General features: G+C 36.8%; 1 protein-coding gene across 8 annotated transcripts in view; it reads right to left on the reverse strand.

The window, feature by feature from the left end:
- Positions 1-24,038, reverse strand: part of OMA1 (OMA1 zinc metallopeptidase) — a 62,207-nt gene that overhangs the window by 14,358 nt on the left and 23,811 nt on the right. For all 8 annotated transcript variants that reach the window (XM_012155936.4, XM_060409765.1, XM_004002018.5 and 5 more), the window contains 2 exons: positions 21,020-21,094; positions 3,845-3,994 (listed from right to left, as the gene is read on the reverse strand). In XM_012155936.4, coding sequence (XP_012011326.1) covers positions 3,845-3,994; positions 21,020-21,094 — 225 coding nt within the window. The remainder of the gene's footprint in view (positions 1-3,844; positions 3,995-21,019; positions 21,095-24,038) is intronic.

The following is a 24,038-nucleotide window of genomic DNA, read 5'->3' on the forward strand; positions in this document are numbered from 1 at the left end:
TCCCAATGTGATGGTATTTAGAGATGCGGCCTCTGGGAGGTAACGTTTAGATGAGGTCATGAGGGTATGACCTTGTGATGGAACAGTGCCTCCTAACAGCAATCACTCTTTCTATACCACGCGGGACACAGCAAGAAGACAGCTATACACAAGACACGGAGAGGGACCTCGCCAGAAACTGAGCTGGCCAGAGCCTTATTGAACTTCCAGCCCTCAGAATTGAGAAAAGTGTATTTCTGCTGCTTAAGGCAGAACCCTGATCTTGTACTTTTAGCCTTCAAATCTGTGAATGAATTAATTTCTGTTGCTTAAGCTACCAAGTCTATGGATTTTGTTATGGCAGCCCAAGATAATACACAATTCCTCCTTTATGTCCCTCCTTTACACTTCTTACTGACTAACACGCAATATATTGGTGATTTGTTCTGTATATTACTAACTTATTCTATTCGCTGTCTCTCACCCTTTACTGCCAAATAAACTTCCTGAGGGCAGGCGGTTTTGTCTATTTTGGTCACAACACCTACAATACCTATAATCTAGCACGTAAGAGGTAATAAATATTTGTTGAAAAATGCATCAAATATAGATTTAAAACATCATAAACATTAATATGTTATGGTAAGGCAATACACTTCTGTAATGATCTACAGGAAAACAATAAAAAAGAAAAACATACAACCATTAATAACTTAAATTTTAAAACATCAAAGTTACCAAGATTTGTATTCTCAGAGGACCAAGGAACCTCATTTTCCTGGCCTTCTTGGTCTTTTCTCTTCCTGTGAACCTAATCTACTACAGGCTCTTCCTCCTGCCAATTAAGCATGGACTCTACCTAACACACCTAAGTGTCCAGGAGCATTTCCTTTGCTTACCTCCTAAGTGAACTCACTCACTCTCACCACTTTAACTACCACGATTTCCTGGTGATTTTGAAATCCTCATCTCTGACCAAGACACCTCTGCACACTGGTGCAATATTCCCAACCACCCTTTAGAGGCACATCACTGTCTGAAGTGGCAAAGGACAGGAGCTTTAGGTGGAACCCAACACAGTCCTCACTTTAGTAGGAAAGAAACCTTAAAGAAAATCTAACCCAAAAAACATAGTCTCTAAGAGGACACAGACTCATATAATCCCATATATTGCCTGAGGAATTGTTTTCTTTCATTACAGAAATTAGACCTATGATAGTAGGGAATTCCTATCTCTGAATTATGACTATGTATTCTAATTAACAATATACTCTTGTACTATCAGTTTCACTTCAACCACTGAATTACTCCCAATATTGTAGTAGAGTTTTATTACCTTCAAATTGAATTTAATCACTTGGGGGGAAAAAATACAAGAAATTATATGAGGTTTTCAAATTAAGCTTCTGAACTAGAATAGTTTATTTTTAGAAGAAAAATATCTCTTAATTTTTTTCTTTGTCACTGACTTCCAAATAACATATCTGTTTCTCCAACCGTTTTTTCTTTTTTTTTTTTTTCATACTCACTACTCAATTCATTATTATTTTAAAGACTTTTCTAAAGAACATTTACTACTTCTTTAAAGATCCTTAGGTATCTGATGATGAAACAAAAACCTGGAATTTACAACCGGCTTCAGATAAAAGATAGGTAGAACTCATTACCCAACTTAAGCAAACCATGTATTTTTAGAATTTCATTAAGCAAAAAGCAAAGGAAATTCTAAGAGAAAACCATATGGTTATTACGGATTTAGAGATAGGTTAAGCCACTCCCAGGGTAGTATGAGGTTCCTGGGTCTGGGGTGCCACTAAGAAGACTCTCAGAGTCAGTGCTCTTCAATACAAATCAGTTACTTATGCAACTGATTCTCCCAGTCCCATGCTGTCTCTCAAGGTGAGTAACTACTACACATTGTATCAAGTAAATTTCACTGCTCTTTCTTTCTCACGTATTTTTCCTTAAAGTTAAGAGTATAAATGAAATGTATTTAGGATAGGTCTCAATAACCTATGTCTGGCTGACCCAGTGCTCATAAAAGGCATAAAGTAAGCTCAAAATATCAACAAATCCAGTCATCATTCTTTTCAAAATACAACCAAAATCTGACCATTTCTCTCCTGCTCTTCTGCCTCCATCATCTGTTACCAGGATTACTGCAAGAGCCTCTTAAATAGGCTTCCTGATTCCACCTTTGCTCCCCTATAGTCCACAAAAGAGACCCAGTGATCACTATAAAACACTTGAGCCAGATCAAGCCTCCTCTGCTCAAAGCCCTCGCTTAACTTCCCATATCACTTGAAATAAGAATCAAGACCTTACAGTGGTTTAGAAGACCCCTCACACCTCAACCATTTTCCCCTCCCTTACTCCTTTCAGCCCCAATGTCTTGCTATTCCTTGAATATACCAAGCAAGCACAGTCTCACTTCCGGTCCTGGGCATCAGCTGCTTCCTCAGCCTAGAAGACTCTTCCTCCAGATATCCACAGGACTTGCTCCCCTGCTTCTTTCCAGAGTCTGTGTATTAAGGTCTTCCTTGACAAACATTGACTAGTACACCTTCTGTTGCCCAGGCCTCTCTCCCACCTTTCATCCGCTTTGTTTTTCTGCAACGTGCTTATAACCGCTACTATATGTATGTTTGTTGGCTTGTTTATTACTTGTATTCCTTAACTAGAATGTTAGCTCTAAGAAAACAAGAGGCTGTTTTGTTCCTTGCTCACTCCCCGGCACAATACAATACAAAACAGTACATTAGCAATGAATATTAATAAATGGTGATCACATGAATAAATGAATGAATCTTGTGGTAGTTTCTTACCACAAATAAGAGGCTTACCCCAAAATAAGGTTATTATTATTACACCAAGTAATAAGGTTATTCTTCCTTCACAATATATACCATTGTATTCTACTTTTTTATGATAAATAATATTCCTTATTATATTAAGAATGATTTTTTACTTATTTTAGCATCTTAAAATATCAAGACTATGTATTATTTCTTTTGCATCTTTCTTATAGCGGGTACTCAATGTTTGTTCTTCTGAATTTGAAGTCATATTTAAAGAGATGTTTATAATAAATATATCTGTATCTGTTGTGTTATCGCTTTAGCAATTAGCCCAAGACTAATTCTTAAATTGGTAACGAATATTCTGCTTTTAAGCAAGTGAGGCAGAAGAGAGGATGTAGGCTGCCTTAGAGATGACTGACATTCATTTTGTACCTATGTGGAAAGCACAGAAAACATTCTGAATATGTTAAATCAAAAGATTTTTAGAAGAGAGTGAATGCTACTTGGGAGAAAGCTGTTTCAGCTTGATCCATTAATGAATTCTACAAAGAAAGAAAAAGAGCACACGGCACATACTTTATTCTATCTTTTGAGAGAAATAACCAGAAAGCAAACTAATCTGAAGGGTTTTTTTCCTAAAAAAAAAAAAAAAAAAGGAAAACAAATTCCAGCATCACTACTGGAATTAATACTCAACCCAAAATTTCACATAATTCATTAACTGGTATTTTTAATGATAAGCTTAATTCACTAAGATTATGATAAGTATGATGAAAAACATACCTTGACCTTTAGACTTTCACCAAATCAGTTAAAACTACAAAGTATGATACTAAAAGTTGCTAAACCTTGACTGTCATGAAAAGTCAGCTATGCATACCTATTTATTCACCAGGACTTGTGGACTAGCAGGATTTCTTACTTTCCAGTGAAATCCTTTGAAAACTGATGGTAATAAAAATGGTTGACAGGCTAGTGCTCTTTTTCTAGGCACAAGAAGTAACAGTATTAAAAATAAATGAGACCATAACAATAAAGGCTTGCCTTACGTAGTGTTAGCCCACCTGAGGTATGAGCCTATCCAAGTGCTCAGCTCGATTGCCATGAGAAGGGTGTGTAGACAACCATTCTGGCAACTTGGGATGACCATGGAGGCTTTCTGCAAATTCCATCTGCTGCCAAAACACTGAACTGGCTCTGACGTCCACACAGGCCTAAAACCAAAATTAATAAAAGCACAACGTAAGCTTAGTAATGAGGACATTATTTTAAAATTACCTTTATGTCATTACATTTCTTAAAAATATTTACCATTATCATTTTAATAAAAGTAGGATATGCTCACTGCTTAAAAAAAAAAAACTCTAAACAATATGGTAAAGCATGCTCCTCCCTTGCCCTTCCCACTACACAACGTTCACAATAATCCCACTCCCAAGAAGTATGACGGATATTAAGAACGCATATTGAGGGCAAAAGTCTTCCATACAAATTAAAATTTTTTAGGTTTTCATGAAAAGATTTTAAAATCTAATCTGTTAACAAACTATAATAAAGAAAGTTTACTCATCTATACCACCAGAATAATTAGAAGACCTCAAATAAAGACAGTTATACTTTTATATGAAATTCCAATTTTATTTGGATTATATCTTACTACAAAAATGGTTCTGCATTTTAGAATGTAAGATTAAAGTGTTGACTCCAGAAAAAAGTTAATGTTTTTATGCTGTTTGATTCCACCTACTATTAGCATGTATTTACATTTAAAATCAGTCATTCCCTCTTGGAAATCTTTTTTAAAGGATATTAAACATACACTAAGCAACTGAACTGAACTGAACCTACACTATAGGTTTTATTGATATTTTTTTGGCCAAAGCTTAACTTTCTCCTTTACAAATTTCTTTTTATTGTATTTATGCTTAAGAAGGATTTCACAAGTTTGAAATCAGAGATATTACTCTATGATTTATTTTTATTTTATTTTATTTTTTTTTATGATTTATTTTTAATACATCTGTTTACATTTACCTCGTCAATCCACTTGAAGTGAACATTTATGAATGTATGAGTAATGTATTTTTTATATTTATTTACTTTTTAGTTGAAGGATAATTGCTTTACAGAATTTTGCTGTTTTCTGTTAAAGACAGTTATAGTTTTAATGCACACATCAATTTGTCTACTTTTCCTTGAACTTACTGAAGAACATATTTAAGCCATTCAAAATACCTTATAGAAAATGAATCTTTAAAAAAAAAGATGGGGTATATAGATTTTGTGTATGCGTGTGTACAATTCCATCATATACTCATATACATATACTTACCTATTCATAGATCATTTCTGGAAAGCTATTTAAGAAACATTAATAGTAGCTACCCTAAGAGATAAATGGGGTGTTTGATGGTTGAGGAGGAGCAAGACTTTTATTTCTGAAATGTATTAAAGTATATTAATTTTATACTAAAATTTATTTTCTAAATCCTACATAAGGCGATTTAGTAAATATTATTATAAACCTATTCAATTTTTTCACACTTCTTATTTTTCCTATAAAAAGTGTCTGGGAGAAAAGTGATTATATTGTATTTCCCAACCAGTTTTACTTTTGATTAAAACGATTTTTAAAATTACACTGTATTGACTAAAATGTGCTATCAAAAGCCTTAATATGCTATCAGCCTTAAAACAGTGCAACTGTGATACATGAAAAGACAAATAAAGAACACTGTATGCTAATTTAGACAGTCAACATCTATGCCACAGCATTTTTAATAAACACCATTAAAGCCATTTTTAAATACTCGGAAAATGGAAAGAAAAAAATCTGAAATTCAACTAAGTTTTAGCCAATGTTTAAAGCAATACCATTCTTTTTTTATTGTGGTAAAATACATATACCAAATTTGACCATCTTAACCACTTTTAAGCATACAGCTCAGTGGTACTGACTACATTCACACTGTTGTACAGTCATCTGTACCCATAACTAGACTCATAACTCTTTTCATCTAGTGAAACTGAAACTCCGTACCTATTAAACAATAACCTCCATTCTTCCCTCCCCTCAGCCCCAGGCAACTACTATTACAATTCCTGTCTTTATGACTTTGACTACTCTTAAAATACCTCAAATAAGTGGAATCACACAACATTTGTCTTTTTACACCTGGCATTTCACTGGGCATAATGTCCTCAAGGTTCATCCGTATTACAGCATATTACAGAATTTTCTGCCTTTTTAAGGCTGGATGATATCTCATTGTATGTATGTACCACATTTTGTTTATCCATTCAACAGTCAGTGGGTACTTGGGGTGCTTCCACATTAGCTATTGTGGAAAATGTTGCTATGAACATGGGTGTACAAATATCTTTTTAAGACCAAGCTTTCAATCTTCCAGGGACTATACCCATAAGTGAAATGGCTGGATCATATGGTAATTTTATTTTAAAATTTTTTCAGAAACCAACATTTCATTTCCATGGTGTCTGGACCATTTTACATTTCCATCCAATTTCTTCATATCCTCGCCAATGCCTGTTATTTTATGTTACTTTGATAAGAGCTTTGCTAATGAATGTGAAGCAGTATCTCATTGCAGTTTTAACTTGCAGTTCCCTAATTATCAGTGGTGTCGAACATCTTTCCATGTGCTTATTGGCAATTCACATAGTTCTTCTCTGGAGAAATGTCTATTCAAGTCTTTTGCCCATTTTTGAATCAGGTTTTTATTGTTGTTGAATTTTAGAAGTTCTCTATATATTCAGATGTTAATCCCTTATCAGATATATGATTTGCAAATATTTCCTCCCATTCTGTGAGTTGTCTCTTTTTACTCTGGGGATAGGGCTTCCCTGGTGGCTCAGGTGGTAAAGAATCTGCTTGAAATGCAGGAGCCCCAGGTTCAATGCTTGGGTTGGGAAGATCGCCTGAAGAAAGAAATGGCAACCCACTCCAGTATTCGAGCCTGGAAAATCCCACAGACAGAGGGGCCTGGCGGGCTACAGCCCATAGGGTCACAAAGAGTTGGACACAACAGAGCAACTAACACTCTGTGAATGGTGTCTTTTGATGCAATTTTTTTTAATTTTCATGAAGTCCAATTTGTGTACTTTTTCTCTTGTCAATTGTGCCTTTGGAGTTATATCTAAGAAATCATTACCGAAACCAATGTTGTGAAGGGTTTTGCCCTGTGCTTTTTTTCTAAGAGTTTTTGTTTTAGGTCTTACACTTAGGTCCGAGTTAGTTTTTGTATACAGTGTTAATAAAGGTCCAGCTCCACTCTTCTGTGGAGAAATCTGTATGCAGGTCAAGAAGCAACAGTTAGAACTGGACATGGAACAATGGACTGATTCCAAATTTGGAAAGGAATACATCAAGGCTGTATACTGTCACCCTGCTTATTTAACTTATACGTAGAGTACATTATGCTTCATGCTAGATTCGATGAAGCACAAGCTGGAATCAAGATTGCAGGGAGAAATATCAATAACCTCAGATATGCAGATGACACCACACTTATGGCAGAAAGTGAAGAGGAACTAAAGAGCCTCTTGGTGTAAGTGAAAGAGGAGAGTGAAAAAGTTGGCTTAAAACTCAACATTCAGAAAAGTAAGATCATGGCATCTGAACCCATTTGCCACTTCATGACAAATAGATGGCAAAACAATGGAAACAGTGACAGACTTTATTTTCTTAGGCTCCAAAATCACTACAGATGGTGACTGCAGCCATGAAATTAAAACACGCTTGCTCCTTGGAATAAAAGGTATGACAAGCCTAGACAGCATATTAAAAAGCAGAGACATTACCGACAAAGGTCCATACAGTCAAAGCTATGGTTTTTCCAGTAGTCATATATGGATGTGAGAGTCGGACTTCAAAGAGAGCTGAGTGATAAAGAATTGATGCTTTTGAACTGTGGAGTTGGAGAAGACTCGAGAGTCCCTTGGACTGCAAGGAGATCCAACCAGTCCATCCTAAAGGAAATCAGTCCTGAATATTCACTGGAAGGACTAATGCTGAAGCTGAAACTCCAATACTTATGCGGAGAACTGACTCATTGGAAAAGACCCTGATGCTGGGAAAGACTGAAGGCGAGAGGAAAAGGGGACGACAGAGGATAAGATGGTTTGATGGCATCACCGACTCGATGCACATGAGTTTGAGTAAGCTCCAGGAGCTGGTGATGGACAGGGAAGCCTGGTGTGATGCAGTCCACGGGGTCGCAGAGAGTCGGACGTGACTGAACTGATCCTCTTTTTTTAAGAATTATTTCCTGAAAAGATTGTCCTTTACCCATTTTCCACTTTTGACAAAAAATCATTTGACCATATGCATGACAGTTTAATTCTGGGCTATCTACTCTATTCTACTGGTCTATAAGTCTTTCATACTAACCACACTGCTTGGATTACTGCACACTTGTAGAGTAAGTCTTGAAATCAGGAAACATGAGTCTTCAAGTTTTGTTCTTTTTCAAGGTTGTTTTGGCTATTCGGTTCCTCAAGATTGTATACGAATTTTAGGATAGGTTTTTCTCTTTTTTCTTTTTTTGGCCATGCCATGTGGCATGTGGAACTTCCCCAATCAGGGACTGAATCTAAAACCCCTGCAGTGGAAAGGTGGACTCTTAGCCACTGGATCACCAGGGAAGTCTCTAGAATGGGTTTTTCTATTTCTCAAAAAAAAAAAAAAAAAAAAACCAAAAAATCACTGGCATTTTCACAGAGATCACACTGAATTTGTAGATTGGTTTCGGTACTGACATTTTAGCAATATTAGGTTTCACAATCCCTAAGCACAGGATGTTTTTCCATTCATTCATGTCTTAAGTTGTTCCAGAAATGTTTTGTAGTTTTCACCGTACAAGCCTTTCCCTCCTTAGTTAATTCCCAAGTCTTTTACTCCTATGGGTGCTATTACAAATGAAATTATTTTTGACTACTTACTAAACAGCTTTTTTGGTAGAGTCTTTAGGATTTTCTACAGACATGATCATATCATCTGCAAACAGAAATAACTTTACTTCTTCTTTTCTAATTTGGATGCTCTCTATTTCTTTTTCTTGCTCTGGCTAAACGTTCCACTACTACTATGTTGAATGGAAGTGAAAGTGGGCATCCCTGTCTTGTTCTTGATCTTAAAGGAAAAGTTTTCAGTCTTTGCTGCTGTGTGTTTTTCATGTATGGTTTTCATTGCAGTGATACAGTTTTCTTTTTGTCTCTCTTTTGTTGCCTGTTCCTTATCATGAAAGGGTGCTGAATTTTGTCAAATGTTTTTTTCTGTATCAATTAAGACAATCACACAGCTTTTTTCCTTCATTTTGTTGGTAATAGCATATCATTGATTTTTGTATATTGACCCATTCTTGCATTCCAGGGATAAATCTCATTTTGCCACAGTGTATAATCCTTGTAATAGGCTTTGGAATTCTATTTGCTAGTATTCTTTTGAGAATCTTTGCACCGATGTTCATATGGGATATTCTTTCCTTGTAGTTCGTCTTTGTCTGGCTTTGATATTAGGATTACACTGGTTTCACAGATAAGGAAGTATTCCCTCCTCTTCAATCTTATTAGGAAATTTGAGAAGTACTGATATTAATTCTTTAAATATTTGGCAGAATCCATCAGTGATGCTATCAGATCTAAGCCTTCACTCTGTCAGAAGATTCTGATCATTGACTCAATCTAATTACTAGTTATGTGTACTAAGTCACTTCAGTCATGTCCAACTATTTGCGACCCCATGGACTGTAGCCCACCAGGACCCTTTGTCTATGGGATTTTCTGGGCAAGAATATTGGAGTGGGTTGCTACGCCCTCCTCCAGGGAATCTTCCCAATTCAGAGATCGAACTGTGTCTCATGTCTCCTGCAATGGCAGGCAGGTTCTTTACCACTGGCACCAGTAGTTATGGGTCTATTCAGATTTTCTATTTCTCCATGATCTAGTCTTGGTAGGTTTCGTGTTTCTAGGAATTTGTCCATTTCATCTAGGCTATCCAATCTGGGGCAAACAACTGTTCACAGCACACTATTATAATCTTTTTATTTCTACAAAATCAGTAAAAGTGTCCCCAAGTTCATTTCTAATTTTAGTAATCTGACTCATCTTCATATTTTTATTAGTCCAGCTAGTTCATGATTTGTCAATTTTATCTTTTCAGAGAACAAAATTTTGGTCTTGTTGATTTTTCTCTGTTGTTTTTCTATTCTCTATTTAATTTATCCCCACTCTAATCTGTTTAAGTTTTCCTTCTACTAGCTCTGAGTTTAGTCTATTCTTTTTCTAGCTAAGTTGTAAAGTCAGGTTGTATATTTGAGAGCTAACTTTGGGTATGTTGTTTTCATTTTCATTCATCTCTATATTTATTAATTTCCCTTGTGATTTCTTCTTTGAATTCTTTGCCTGTTTAAAAGTATACTGTTTTAGTAGAGGTCTAACACTATGCTACTAAACAACCAATGGATCACTGAAGAATCACAGAGGAAATCAAAAAATATCTAGAGGTAAGTGAAAATGAAAATACAATGAACCAAAACCTATGCAACACAGCAAAAGCAGTTCTAACAGGGCCATTTATAGTGATACACACTTACCTCAAGAAACAAGAAAACTCTCAAATAAACAACTCTGACATACACATAAAGAAACCAGAGAAAGGGGAATAAAACCCCAAACCCAAAGTTAGTAGAAGGAAAGAAACAGCAACAAAACAAAAAGAATGGGGGGGGCGGAAATCAATGAAACTAAGAGCTAGCTCTTTGAAAAAATTAACAAACTGATAAACCTTTAGCCAGACTCAAGGAAAAAAAAGGGGAGGAGAGGGCTCAAATCAATAAAATTAGAAACGAAAAAGGGGAAGCTATACAGAAATACAAGTGATCGTAAGAGACTACTACAAACAACTATATGACAATAAAATAGAAAACCTGGAAGAAATGAACAAATTCTTAGAAAGGTACAATTTCCCAAGATTGAACAAGGAAGAAACAAAATATATTACCAGTAATGAAATTGAGTTAATAATTTAAAAACGCCCAACAAACAAAAGTCCAGAACTAGAGGGCTTCACAGGTGAATTCTACCAAAAACATAGAGAAGAGTTAACACTTATACTTCTGAAACTATGCCCAAAAACCGAAGAGGAAGGAACACTTCCTAATTCATTCTATAAGGCCAGTTTATCACCCTGACACCAAAACCTAGGTGAAGATCTCACATATACACAAAAATTACAGGCCAATGTCACTGATGAACATGATACAAAAATCCTCTACAGAATACTAGCAAACTGAATCCCACAATACATTAAAAAGATCATTTACCATGATCAAGTGGGATTTATCCCAGGGATGCAAGGATTTTTCAATACCCACAAATAAATCAATGTGATACACCACATAAACAACAACAACAAAAATCCCAGTGTCCTGGGGCAGCAGGAGGTGAACCACACATGTAATGTTCCTACCTTTCTAGGAGCTGCCCAAGGGACTAGCCACTGTCACACCTACCTAAGGGCACGGATAGACTCTAGAATACTTTAGATGCCTGGGGAGCACAAAGACCAAAGACAGATTCAGACTGGCCTGAATGTTTGAGAGGTTGCCCTAAGTCTGGCTGGACTGATCAGCAAAGACCTCCTCCTGTTTGAGGCCATTCTGTGAAGACTGAAAGAAGTGGTTGTTTTTTCCATTGTGAAGATACCAATACAATAAGTCAAGAGAAATGAAGAAATGGGGAAATGAGTCCTGAAGGAACAAGCTAACTCTCCAGAAATCAACCCTAGTGATACTGATGTGTGATTTACCTGATAGAGAATTCAAACCAGCCACCATAAAGCTGCTCATCGAGGTCAGGAGAAATGCATGAATTGCAGCCAAGAGATAGAAATTACTAGAGTACCAAACAGAAATCTTGGAACTGAAGAATACTATAAATAAACTGAAAAATTTCAGCAGAGGGATTCAACATCAGACTAGATCCAGAAAGGATCAGTGAACTCGAAGACAAGGCATTAGAAATCATCTCGTCAGAGAAGTAAACAAACCAACCAAAAATAATAGAGTGAAGAAAGCTTAAGGAATTTATGCGCTATTATCCATCAGCAGACCAATTTATACATTATAGAAGCCCAGAGGAAGAGAGAAAGAGAAATGGGGCAGAAGAAAAGTATCTCTAAATCTTGCTCTTTCTATTCACCTAGACTCTCCAACCAAACTCCTGCCAGATATCATGTTCTCTAAGAGGTAAATTCTGACACTAGCAGTTCTGAATTTTTCTTTGGAATGGCAGTTAACACCCTACACTTGTCCGAGTCATTCTGGCATTCTCCCCTGTATTCTACAGACATGTGGCAGATAAAACAGCCATCTGAGATAACACTATAAAGAACTGTAGCTGAAGGGTAACTGGATTCTTAGATGTAGAATACACTGAGGCTATTTTAAAATTAAATTTAAAGGAACTGAAAACATATATAAAAATGGTCATTTTATGGACAACAGGACAGATGTCTAAAACTGTTCCTAGCAGGTTAAAGTACTGGGTTGACCAAAAAGTTTGTTCGAGTTATTCCATACCATATTACAGAGCAAAACTTTTGGCCAATCCAATATCATCAAAAAGTTCCATTTCAGAAGTAGGAGGGGAAAACTTTATTATCTGTGAGCCCTTTGACAAGTTACTTGCTTTCTCTGTCCCTCAGTTTCATCCATAAAAATGAGAAAGTAATTGTACTTCACAGGGTTGCTATGAAGATTAAAAGAGGTAGCATATTTAAAAACACATACATAAAGAAATGTGAACTATTATTATCAGTTGTCAAAAATCATCATCGTTACCATCACTACCATTATCATCATCATCTACCAGGATGTCTCACTTTATTTCAGTCTCTTACAGGTTCCTTTTCCCAATATCGTACCGTTTGTTAAAGCTCACCTTATAACCCACTTCCTGTTTAAACAACATTTTCCAGTCAATAATTAAAAACGGCTCTTTTCCAACTAAGCATGACATAGTCCTGGGGATGGTTATTGCTAAACTATTCTCAATACATGCCAATCCCACTCACTTAAAAAGAAAAAAAAAATGACCTATCAAAACCAATTTTATGCACCCTAACAAAGAGGAAAAATGACAACTTCCATTATTTTATAATTCATTCATTTCATTTTAAAGTTTTCTGCATTTTTGATTGCCAACATGTCAGTTCTATAAAATTTTAATAAATTTTCATGCATTTATTTATTTATCCTAAAAAGTTTTATCACGAGATTCAAAAACTTGTGCTGAAATCGGAGCAATTAAAAAAAAATTAAATGAAATCACAACAGCTCGTCTCATTTCTCTAAGTGAAACAATCAGGTTCAAAATAAGATGTAATCTATAATACATGCATTATGGGAGCTTACTTCATGGCACACCTAGTAAATGAGATGTTCTCATTTATTATTTTTTCTTTCTTAAATAAATCACTAAAAACATAAGACTTTAACACAAATAGGACACAAAAATAATCAGTCTGCTATGTGAAAGGCTCAGATTACCAACCTGGAAAACTGGGATCTGAATTCTAGCCCTGGCTCTTGCTGTAATACCAACTGCGCGCTAAGTCACTTCAGCTGTGTCCAACTCTACGACCCTATGGACTGCAGCCCACCAGGCTCCTCTGCCCATGGGATTCTCCAGCAAGAATACTGGAGTGGGCTGCCATGCCCTTGATCTTCCCGACCCAGGGATTGAACCTGCGCCTGCTTCATCTCTTGCACTGACAGGCGGGTTCTTCACCACTAGTGCCACCTGGGAAGCCCATAGCAAGGGAAGCCACTCCATTATTCTTGCCTGAAGAACTCTATGGATAGAGGAGCCTGGTCGGCTATAGTCCATAGGATTGCAGAGTTGGACACAACTGAAACGACTTAGCATGCACGCACACACGTATGTTACTGGACAAATCACTGCACCTCTTTGGGCCCTAATTTTCCCATCTGTAAAAGGAAAAGATGGATCAGATTATCTCCAGTTTTCCTTCCTGCTTCAAAAATCCGGGATTCTATAACTTATCATTTTATAGAGAGTTCAGATTTTTTAATATTCTCATTCCTGCTATGAAAGAAGGGTTTGCTTATTACCTATTGATATTTCCCCCACTAGATGGTGCTATGCGCACAGTTATTCAGATCACTTGAAGCAATCAGCCAACTATGTTTCTTAAGAGGGGCACTTTCCAGATTTGGGGGCTGGACAATACCTCATTCTGGAGAGCTCTCTGGGCCACTACAGGGTATTTAAGATCCCTGCCCTCTGCATGCCCATTAAACACCAGCAATCCTACCTCCACAGTCAGTAGGACAATCAAAAATAATCAAGGGGCTGTTCCCCAGCTTAGCACAAACAAAAGAAAACTAGTTTTCTTTCTCATATTTAAGAAACAGATACTCAAAAAATATACGAACTTGATACAGCTTTTTGTGAAATCAAACAAATAAAAGTCATTTGTGTAAATGACTGTAAAGTGTCAAATTCTTTTTACAGGGACAAATGAATAAACACACACAACAAAATCAGGCTATCTTTTTGTCAGCTGGACAGTTAGCTGTTACTCTGTGTTTAGGACACCTTAGTTCTACCAGTTTTTACAACTATATTTGTCATTCTGGTTATTTACGTAATGATAATTTAAAATTTTAAAATTTTTATTAAAATTAAATGAAAAATTAAAACTACAACTGTAAGAATGCAAATATAAAAAACAAACTCACTCACAGCCAAGAGCAGAGTAGACACAGAGTGTCTCTAGAGCAGAGAAGCTACTTTCCATGAAAGAGGCATGTTGAGTAACTTGATTCTAATGGATTTTCCATATTTCTATTTAGCCCTTGGCCTTAAAAGCTCATAAATCCAATGGGACAGCACATGACCAACAGATCCATCTTTCAGGAACAGTTTCCATTAACCAAGCTCACTAGACTGACGTAAAATTAGAACGCCAACTTATTAGGTGACAGCAGTAACTATAACTACCCCAACTACAAGGGCACAGGGCATCTGTGTCCTCAAGTCAGCATGTTCTCTCCCTCGCAGGCAAGGCAGTCCAGGCAAAGGAAGCCAGACTATAATCAGAAGGTTGCTTGAAAAGGAAAGGATTAGGAATAAGAGAATTACGTGATCTGACTATTAAGTGGCAAGAAGTCAACAGAGTCTGATGCATCAGTGTCCAAAGAGAGGACACACGCCACAAATAAGAGTCAAGTTCTGGATATTCAAACTGACCATCGAGGTTCAGTTCAGTTGCTCAGTCATGTCTGACTCTTTGCGACCCCGTGGACTGCAGCACGCCAGTCCTCCCTGTCCATCAAGAACTCTTGGAGTTTACTCAAACTCATGTCCATTGAGTCAGCGATGCCATCCAACCATCTGATTCTCTGTTTTCCCCTTCTCTTGCCTTCAATTTTTCCCAGCATCAGGGTCTTTTCCAATGAGTCAGTTCTTCACATTAGATGGCCAAAGTATTGAGAGTTTCAGCTTCACCATCAGGACTTCCAATGAATATTCAGGACTGATTTCCTTTAGGTGGGACTGGTTGGATCTCCTTGCTGTCCAAGGGACGCTCAAGAGTCTTCAACACCACAGTTCAAAAGCATCAGTTCTTCAGCACTCAGCTTTATAGTCCAACTCTCACACCCATACATGACTACTGGAAAAACCATAGCTTTGACTACATGGACCTTTGTTGACAATGTCTCTGCTTTTTTAATATGCTGTCTAGATTGGTCATAACTTTCTTTCAAGGAGCAAGTGTCTTTTAATTTCATGGCCGCAGTCACCATCTGCAGTGATTTTGGAGCCCCAAAGAATAAAGTCTGTCTCTGTTTCCACTGTTTCCCCATCTATTTGCCATGAAGTGATTGGACCAGATGCCATGATCTTCATTTTCTAAATGTTGAGTTTTAAGCCAATTTTTTCACTCTCCTCTTTCACTTTCATCAAGAGGCTTTTAGTTCCTCTTCACTTTCTGCCATAAGGGTGGTGTCATCTGCATATCTGAGGTTACTGATATTTCTCCCAGCAATCTTGATTCCAGCTTGTGTTTCTTCCAGTCCAGCGTTTCTCATGATGTACTCTGCATAAAAGTTAAATAAGCAGGGTGACAATATACAGCCTTGATGAACTCCTTTTCCAATTTAGAACCAGTCTGCTGTTCCATGTCTAGTTCTAACTGTTGCTTCTTGACCTGCGTAAGGAGGTCAGGAGGCAGGTCAGGTGGTCTGGTATTCCCATCTCTTTCAGAAGTTTCCAGTCTGTTGTGATCCACACAGTCAAAGACCTTGGCATAGTCAATAAAGCAGAAGATGTTTTTCTAGAACTCTCTTGTTTTTTCAATGATCCAATGGATGTTGGCAATTTGATCTCTGGTTCCTCTGCCTTTTCTAAAACCAGATTGAACATCTGGAAGTTCATGGTTCACAAACTGCTGAAGCCTGGCTTGGAGAAATTTGACCATTACATTACTAGTGTGTGAGATGAGTGTAATTGTGTGGTAGTTTGAGTATTCTTTGGCATTGTCTTTCTTTGGAATTGGAATGAAAACTGACCTTTTCCAGTCCTGTGGCTACTGCTGAGTTTTCCATATTTGCTGGCATAGTGAGTGCAGCACTTTCACAGCATCATCTTTCAGGATTTGAAACAGCTCCACTGGAATTCCATCACCTCCACTAGCTCTGTTCATAGTGATGCTTCCTAAGGGCCACTTGACTTTGTGTTCCAGGATGTCTGGCTCTAGGTGAGTGATCACACCATCGTGACTATCTGCGTCATGGCAATCTTTTTTGCATAGTTCTGCTAATTCTTGCCACCTCTTCTCAATATCTTCTGCTTCTGTTAGGTCCCTACCATTTCTGTCCTTTACTGTACCTATCTTTGCATGAAATGTTCTCTTGGTATCTCTAATTTTCTTGAAGAGATCTCGTCTTTCCTATTCTATTGTTTTCCTCTATTTCTTTGCACTGGTCACTGAGGAAGGCTTTCTTATCTCTCTTTGCTATTCTTTGGAACTCTGCATTCAAATGGGTATATCTTTCCTTTTCTCCTTTGCCTTTCGCTTCTCTCCTTTTCTCAGCTATTTGTAAGGCCTCCTCAGACAACCATTTTGCCTTTTTGCATTTCTTTTTCTTGGGGATGGTCTTGATCACTGCCTCCTGTACAACGGCATGAACCTCCATCCATAGTTCTTCAGGCACTCTATCAGATCTAATCCCTTGAATCTATTTGTCACTTCCATGCATAATCACAAGGGATTTGATTATGTCATACCTAAATGGTCTAGTGGTTTTCCCTACTTTCTTCAATTTAAGTCTGAATTTGGCAATAAGGAGTTCATGATCTGAGCCACAGTCAGCTCCCGATCTTGTTTTTGCTGACTGTATAGAGCTTCTCCACCTTTGACTGCAAAGAATATGATCAATCTGATCATATAAAATGCTAAGCAAAGTATAAAAATATAATAAATATTAAGTGGCAGATAATGGTGTTACTATCCATAAAGGTGACACAGAATAAAGTGGTAGTATAAACATAATTGAGGTTTTAATACTTATTTCTCCCTTTGGCAGGAAAAGAAATACTTGCATTCAGAGATGGCATTTTTATATCCTAAGTGCTCCATAATAAAGATATTACTTTATCACTATGGATGCATGACTCAACATCTGCAGCAATACTGTTTTCTCCTTTGAACTAAATAAACCATAATATCACAACTGGTAAAAGGTCACTAGTCCACAACACAAAGAAAATGAAATCATAGGTTTATCTACCCAGATATACTCTTTAAAATATATATATATATGGATTACATATCATAAATAATCAAAGGAATATCAATATTTCTTTAATAACTTCTCTAGTTTAATTCCTCTTTTTTTTAATAAAATAGGAAATTTAACTTACCAAGTGACCTCAAAACACAAAACTGACATTTGATTATTCAAAGTAGTAATTTCCAAATCTGCCTGGATATCAGAATCACTTGCAGCTCCTAAACACACTCAGACTCAGACTTTGGTCACCTAGCTACTGATTCTGAATTTCCAAGGGGGGAAGCTAGAATATGTATTTTTAAAATCTACTCATCAAAACACAATAAAAGGCAAGCCACAAAAGAAGAAATCATTTTAAAAGAGCCAATGAAAATAAAACATTATGCTCAGCTTTACTGCTAAGCAAGAAAATTCAAGTTTTAAAAGCAATGAGATCTCAGTTTTTGTCCAAATTAACAAAAAAGGGATTAAAAACAGTGCTATTGAGGGGAGTTTTAAAAAGCATTCTGGTTTGTCACTGGGAAGACTTGCTAGTAACATTCTGAAATAATTGAGTGTCTTTTAAAGTAAAAATTGAAATGCCAGCAACCCCACCCTATAGCTATAAAAGCCCAAGGAACAGAAGGAATGTGTATAAGGTTGCCAATTTCAGAATTATTGCAATAAAAACAGTAACAATAACAACAACAAAAAATAGAAGTACCTCCAGAAGTTCATCAATAAGCATACAGTTAAATGAGTTATCCAAATTACAGAATATTAGATAGCTATTTAAAAGACTGCATTAGGGAGTTTCTCTCCTAACAGTGACAGAGTCAAGTAGCTTATTATAGCAGACCAATGTTTCCATCAAAAATGATTAGAAAATTTGGATAAAACATAAATAATACTTGTTCAAAGGTACTGGAGAGTTACCAAGTCAACCAAGACTATAAAAGACAAAATCCCAGAAAGAAGGAAAGCTCACTGAGGTGAGTCTGATCCTCTGTTTCACAATTCCAACCAGCAAATCTTATTAAATTTTAAGCAGTGAAGAGCAAGAGACTAAGAATATATGCTGAAATCAAAAGAAATCCAAGCAGAAGGAGGTGACTGAGAAGAGCCTTTGACTGTCTATCGGGACTAGAGAGTCAAAACTTAGAAATCAGACATTTCTCCAAAGAAGACACAGGGATGGCCGAGAAGCTCATAAAAAGATGTTCAACATCACTCACTGTTAAAGAAATGAAAATCAAAACTACTATGAGGCATTATCTCACACCAATCATAACAGCCATCATCAGAAAAACTACAAACAATAAATGCTGGAGAGGGTGTGGAGAAAAGGGAAGCATACTGCACTGTTGTGGGAAGGTAAACTGATACAGTCAATGTGGAGAACACCATGGAGATCCTTAACAAGTTACGCATAACACCACCCTGGTGGCGGTTCAGTCACGAAGTCCTGTCCAACTCTTGCGACTCCATGGACTGCAGCCTGCCAAGCTCCTCTGTCCATAGGATTTATTTCCCAGGCAAGAATACTGGAGTGAGTTGCCATTTTCTTCTCCAAAAACCACCATATGATCCGGTAACCCCACCACTGGGCATGTTGTTGTTGTTAGTTGCTAAGTTGTGTCCAACTCTTTGTGACCCCATGAACTGCAGCTTGCCAGGCTCCTCTGTCATCCACCATCTCCCAGAATTTGCTCAAATTTATGTCTACTGAATCAGTGATGCTATCTAACCTTCTCATCCTCTGCTGCCCCCTTCTCCTGCCTTCAATCTTTCCCAGCATCAGTATCTTTTCCAATGAGCTGGCTCTTCACATCAGGTAGCCAAAGTATTCGAGCTTCAGCTTCAGCATCAAGATATGAGATGTCAAAATTTATTACATAGTTACAATGAAAAGGTGGTATTGGCTCAAAGATAAATAACAGACCAGTGGAATACAACAGGGAGTCCAGAAACAGACTTATATATAGCCTCCCACATTTATGAAAGAGAAATTGAAGTTTAGTGGAGAAAAGAAAATCTTCAATAATCAATGCTGAGTCTATTAGATATCCACATGGGGAAAAATTATCTTGACCTCTTCCTTATATTTAACAACACAAGAAAACTTCTTGGAAATAAAACAGGAACACTTATTGAAATAAGCAAATATTTCTGAAATAGAACACAGAAGGCAATTAACTAGAGTGAAAATTTCACAGACTGTAGTACATTAAAACTGGGATATTCTTGACAGAGTCAACCTGTGGCTCACTATTTGGGAACCTCTTAATCTATGAGGTCTGAAAATTCATTTAATTCTGCTTATGCAACATTCAAAGAACACTGCTTTTTTGGATTTATTGAATTCTTTGAACTTAGAATTTTTATCTCAATTTATGAAATTAAATACATAAAACTCATAATGAGAAATTCGGGTAAGAGTGATTTTCAATAGGATTTTTGATAACTACTGAAAACTCAACAAAGAATCAAATACAATTTGAATTTAACATGTGAAGTGGCACGGTTTTCACCAATTTTTAAAAATGCAGTTTTACTTCTCATGTTAAATACTACTAATTCACAGTTATCACAGATGATAAAAAACAGCAGTCAGACATGAAGTAGCTTCAAATCAATCCAACATAAACCAGAATAAGAGCCCAGAGCTGCTCTCTGTGGCTAGCAAAAATAAGTCATCTGCCAAAACAAAAATTATAACCTAAAGGATACAAAGTAATAAGACTGTTCTTCTACCATTTACTTAAATGGTAAAAATTCAGTTTGTTCAGCTGAGATTATAGCTATAACAAGATAAACCCTTTTCCAAGTGGGAAAAAAACAGTTACACATCATCTTACTCAGAAAGCCTCCTTAGATCAGCAAAACAAGGGAAAAGAGTCAAATAAAGACAGCAATAGCTTCCAGCAGGGACAGCCTTAAAAAGATATTGATGATGGGCTTCCCTGGTGGCTCAGTGGTAAAGAATCCCCCTGCTAATGCAGGAAGAAGACCCTCCCCGTCCCACCCCCATGCTACAGAGCGACTGAGCCTACGCACCACAACTACTGAGCCTGTGCTCTTGAGCCCAGGAGCCACACTACTGGGCTCACACGTGGCAAGTTACTGAAGCCCATGTGCCCCAGAGCCCGTGTTCCACAAGAGCAGCCACTGCAATGAGAGGCCCACGCAGCTCAACTACAGAGGAGCCCCCACTCGCCACAACTAGAGAAAAGCCATGCAGCGAAAAAGAGCCAGAACAGCCAAAAATAAACAAATGAAATTATTTTTAAAAAGGCATTAGTGAAAAATTACACATAGTCACTCTCATTCTACGCCCACGCCAAACCTCGTTAAGACAACATTCAATTATATTTTGCTGTATGAAGGAGACAGTGTATCTTCAACTTCTAAACTTTGTACCTTGGCAGCAAGCTGTAGTCCAATTTTGTCAGCTTCAGCCTCCAGCGTTCTGCTATATGGTCGATCAAACAAAAACTAAGAAATAAGAAAGAAAGTTCCATTAAGGCTGTTTATTTCATTAAAAAAGCAGCAACAAAATGAGATTTTTAAAATAAATTTCATGGATTATCTAGGATATAGTTCTTATGCTATGAATAACATTTAAAGCACACCATGGTATAAAACAATGCAGCCTTTATTTCCCCCATCAGAGATTAATATTTTAAAAACAAGGAAAGAATAGGAAAAAACTATGCCTACAAATTTTTGGAGAGTCCACAGTATCAGAGTCCTTTTATTTTTTTGTTTTTCTTCTTTTTTTTTAATTTTTATTTTTACTTTATTTTACTTTACAATACTGTATTAGTTTTGCCATACATTGACATGAATCCACCCCACTTACTATGCAGAGGATTCCCTGAGAAAGTTTACTGACATAGGTTTTTTTTATTATGGCCAAGAAACATTCTGATCTTTCAGTCTTAAAAGAAAATTGAAAAACTGCAGCTATATAGTAGCCAGTGACACTACTAGGAGACTTATTTCAGTTAGAAAATTAACCATATAGCACAATGTTCTTTCTTTGATGTATTATCTTAATTTCTTCTTTGTTTTCTAAGTATTGATTAGTTAGGAAAATGAACTTTTCTTCCAACTTCAATAAAAAAATACAAATAGATATTGCAACTTTAATTTTCCTAATTACTTGTATTTATGTGAATGCTTTCCAGTTAATACTAATTTTTGGTAAGTAATAAAACTTTGTAGAAGATGGATTGTTAGGCAGGACTTTTTGAGAAAAGAGCTATTAATTGGGGAAGCAATTAACTACCTGTCAGGGATAGCTAGAAATAACTTAATCAATCTAGTCCACAGTACATGACCATTAAATATGACTTGCTTCCTTCTTGATCATGTCTGTTTTAGATTGCTGAACTATATTATACACTGGCTTCGCTCACCACAAGCAGTCTACAGGTGTCCCCACAAATTGACTGGCATTAATAGTATAACTAGTATAAACTGATGAAAAACACTGGGTTTTAAAGGAGAGAAACATGTTCAAGCCTGAGTGCTTATTAACTATTACCTCTGGGCTGTATTTTTCCACCCTTCTAAGCCCAATAGCATCATACGTAAAATGAAGCAGTGACTTCATATAGTGGCAAAGTATAGCAGTACTTCATATAGTACCAAACTCCTAGAGTTGCAGAGAGGGTTCAAATGAGCAAGTAATAACTCCTATTTCTTGAGTCCTTACTTTATACCAGGTGTTGGACTAAATGCTTTCAACCAGTGGTTATCAACAGAACATGATTTTTATCACTTGGGGACATTTGGAAGTGTCTGGTGATATTTTTGATTGTCACAGCTGCAGCTGGGGGTGGGGAGAAGTGGGGAGAGCTACTGGCATCTAGTGGGTAGAGGCATCTAAATGTGTGGCGGCTACTAAACTTTCTGCAATGCAGAGGACAACTGCCCACAACAAAGAATTATCTTGTCAATTCTTTGTCAATTCAAAATGTGAATAGTGCTTATATTGAGAAATACTGCTTTAAATGTTATCATTAAACCTTCAACAATGCTTTGAGTTAGCCACTACTACTATCCGAACTTACAGATAAAGAAACTGAGACCTATAACAAGTGCAGCAATCCACTGAAGTTCTACAGAATTTAAACCTAATAGAGATTAAATTCAAACATAGATCCATCTGATCAGAGCCTGTATTCTTAGCCCCTGTACAAAATCAATTTACAGTGTTTATCATGGTGCCTACCATACAGTATGTACTCAATAAATGCTAGCTACTGTATTACTAATAGCTCTCAAAACCTTAACTGGTAGCGCTCTATGAGGGCTGCTACACTATATCCAAATGGTTAAAAGAGAGCCCCTCCTTCTTCCTTCCTCTCTTCCTTTCTCTGACAAAAGAGTGTCAGCATTTTCCCCTCAATAACTTCACTATCAGAATCACCTCTGCCCTCCAATCACCATGAGCAAGACTTCTAGAGAAAGAAACATTTCCTCATCACCAAAATTATTGGGAAGGGGCCTTGATTCAGAGAAAACAATAGAGGAAAAAACAAAAAGAGTTCAAACAGAAGTAATCCTTACTTGAGTTTCAGTGTAACTATTAAAGAATTATACTCAAGCAACAGGATCATCAAGTATTTCAACAGAGAAACAGCTTCCAGTTATCTTCCTTATGACTTAATCTTCTGATTCCATTACACAAAATGCTATCTACTGATAAATGGTGGAAAACCTGCATTACCTTCTTTGACTTCCCAGCACATGAATGATAAAAATAAAATTCAAAATATGAGATTCTGTAACTTAAGCAATAACCATTTTTTATTTTTCCCTTTAAGAACTTTTATTTCAATAAAAATGAAACCAAACGATACGGTAACACTGAATAAAAGATTTAGTTATTCAATTTCCAAAGCAATTTGTCTCAAAGAATTTTACAGATTAGATTTAAACAGCACCCAGATGGCACTCTGATGGGTGCTCCACAAATCACTGAATATACACAAATAACAGATTGTTCCTAAATAACCAAACCTCCCAGGACAAGAGGAAATATGTGATGAAAGACATAAAATAAAATAATCACAGCTAACAAAGCAAATTTTAAGATTGCAAGACCTCCTTTCAGTAGTATACTGTTTTGAGCAAGATGGAGGACCCCACAAATTTTATCAGATGACTACCATTATGCATAAAGCAAAAGTTAACAAACACCTATTAAAACTGTCCTTTCGATATTTACCACGTAATACTAGCTTAGCTGGAGTCAGGCGGTGGGAGAAATTAGGCAGCTTCTGCCAACCCTGTGCCCAGGTTTACAGGTTTTAAGAGCTCCCCGAGAGTGCTGATGAACCTATTTGCAGGAAAGGAATGAAGATAGAAAAAGGACTTCTGGACACAGGTGGGGAAGGAGAGGGTGGGAAGAACTAAGAAAGTGCCACTG

The sequence above is a fragment of the Ovis aries genome, chromosome 1 (genome assembly GCF_016772045.2).
Source record: "Ovis aries strain OAR_USU_Benz2616 breed Rambouillet chromosome 1, ARS-UI_Ramb_v3.0, whole genome shotgun sequence".
Classification (NCBI taxonomy): Eukaryota; Metazoa; Chordata; class Mammalia; order Artiodactyla; family Bovidae; genus Ovis; species Ovis aries.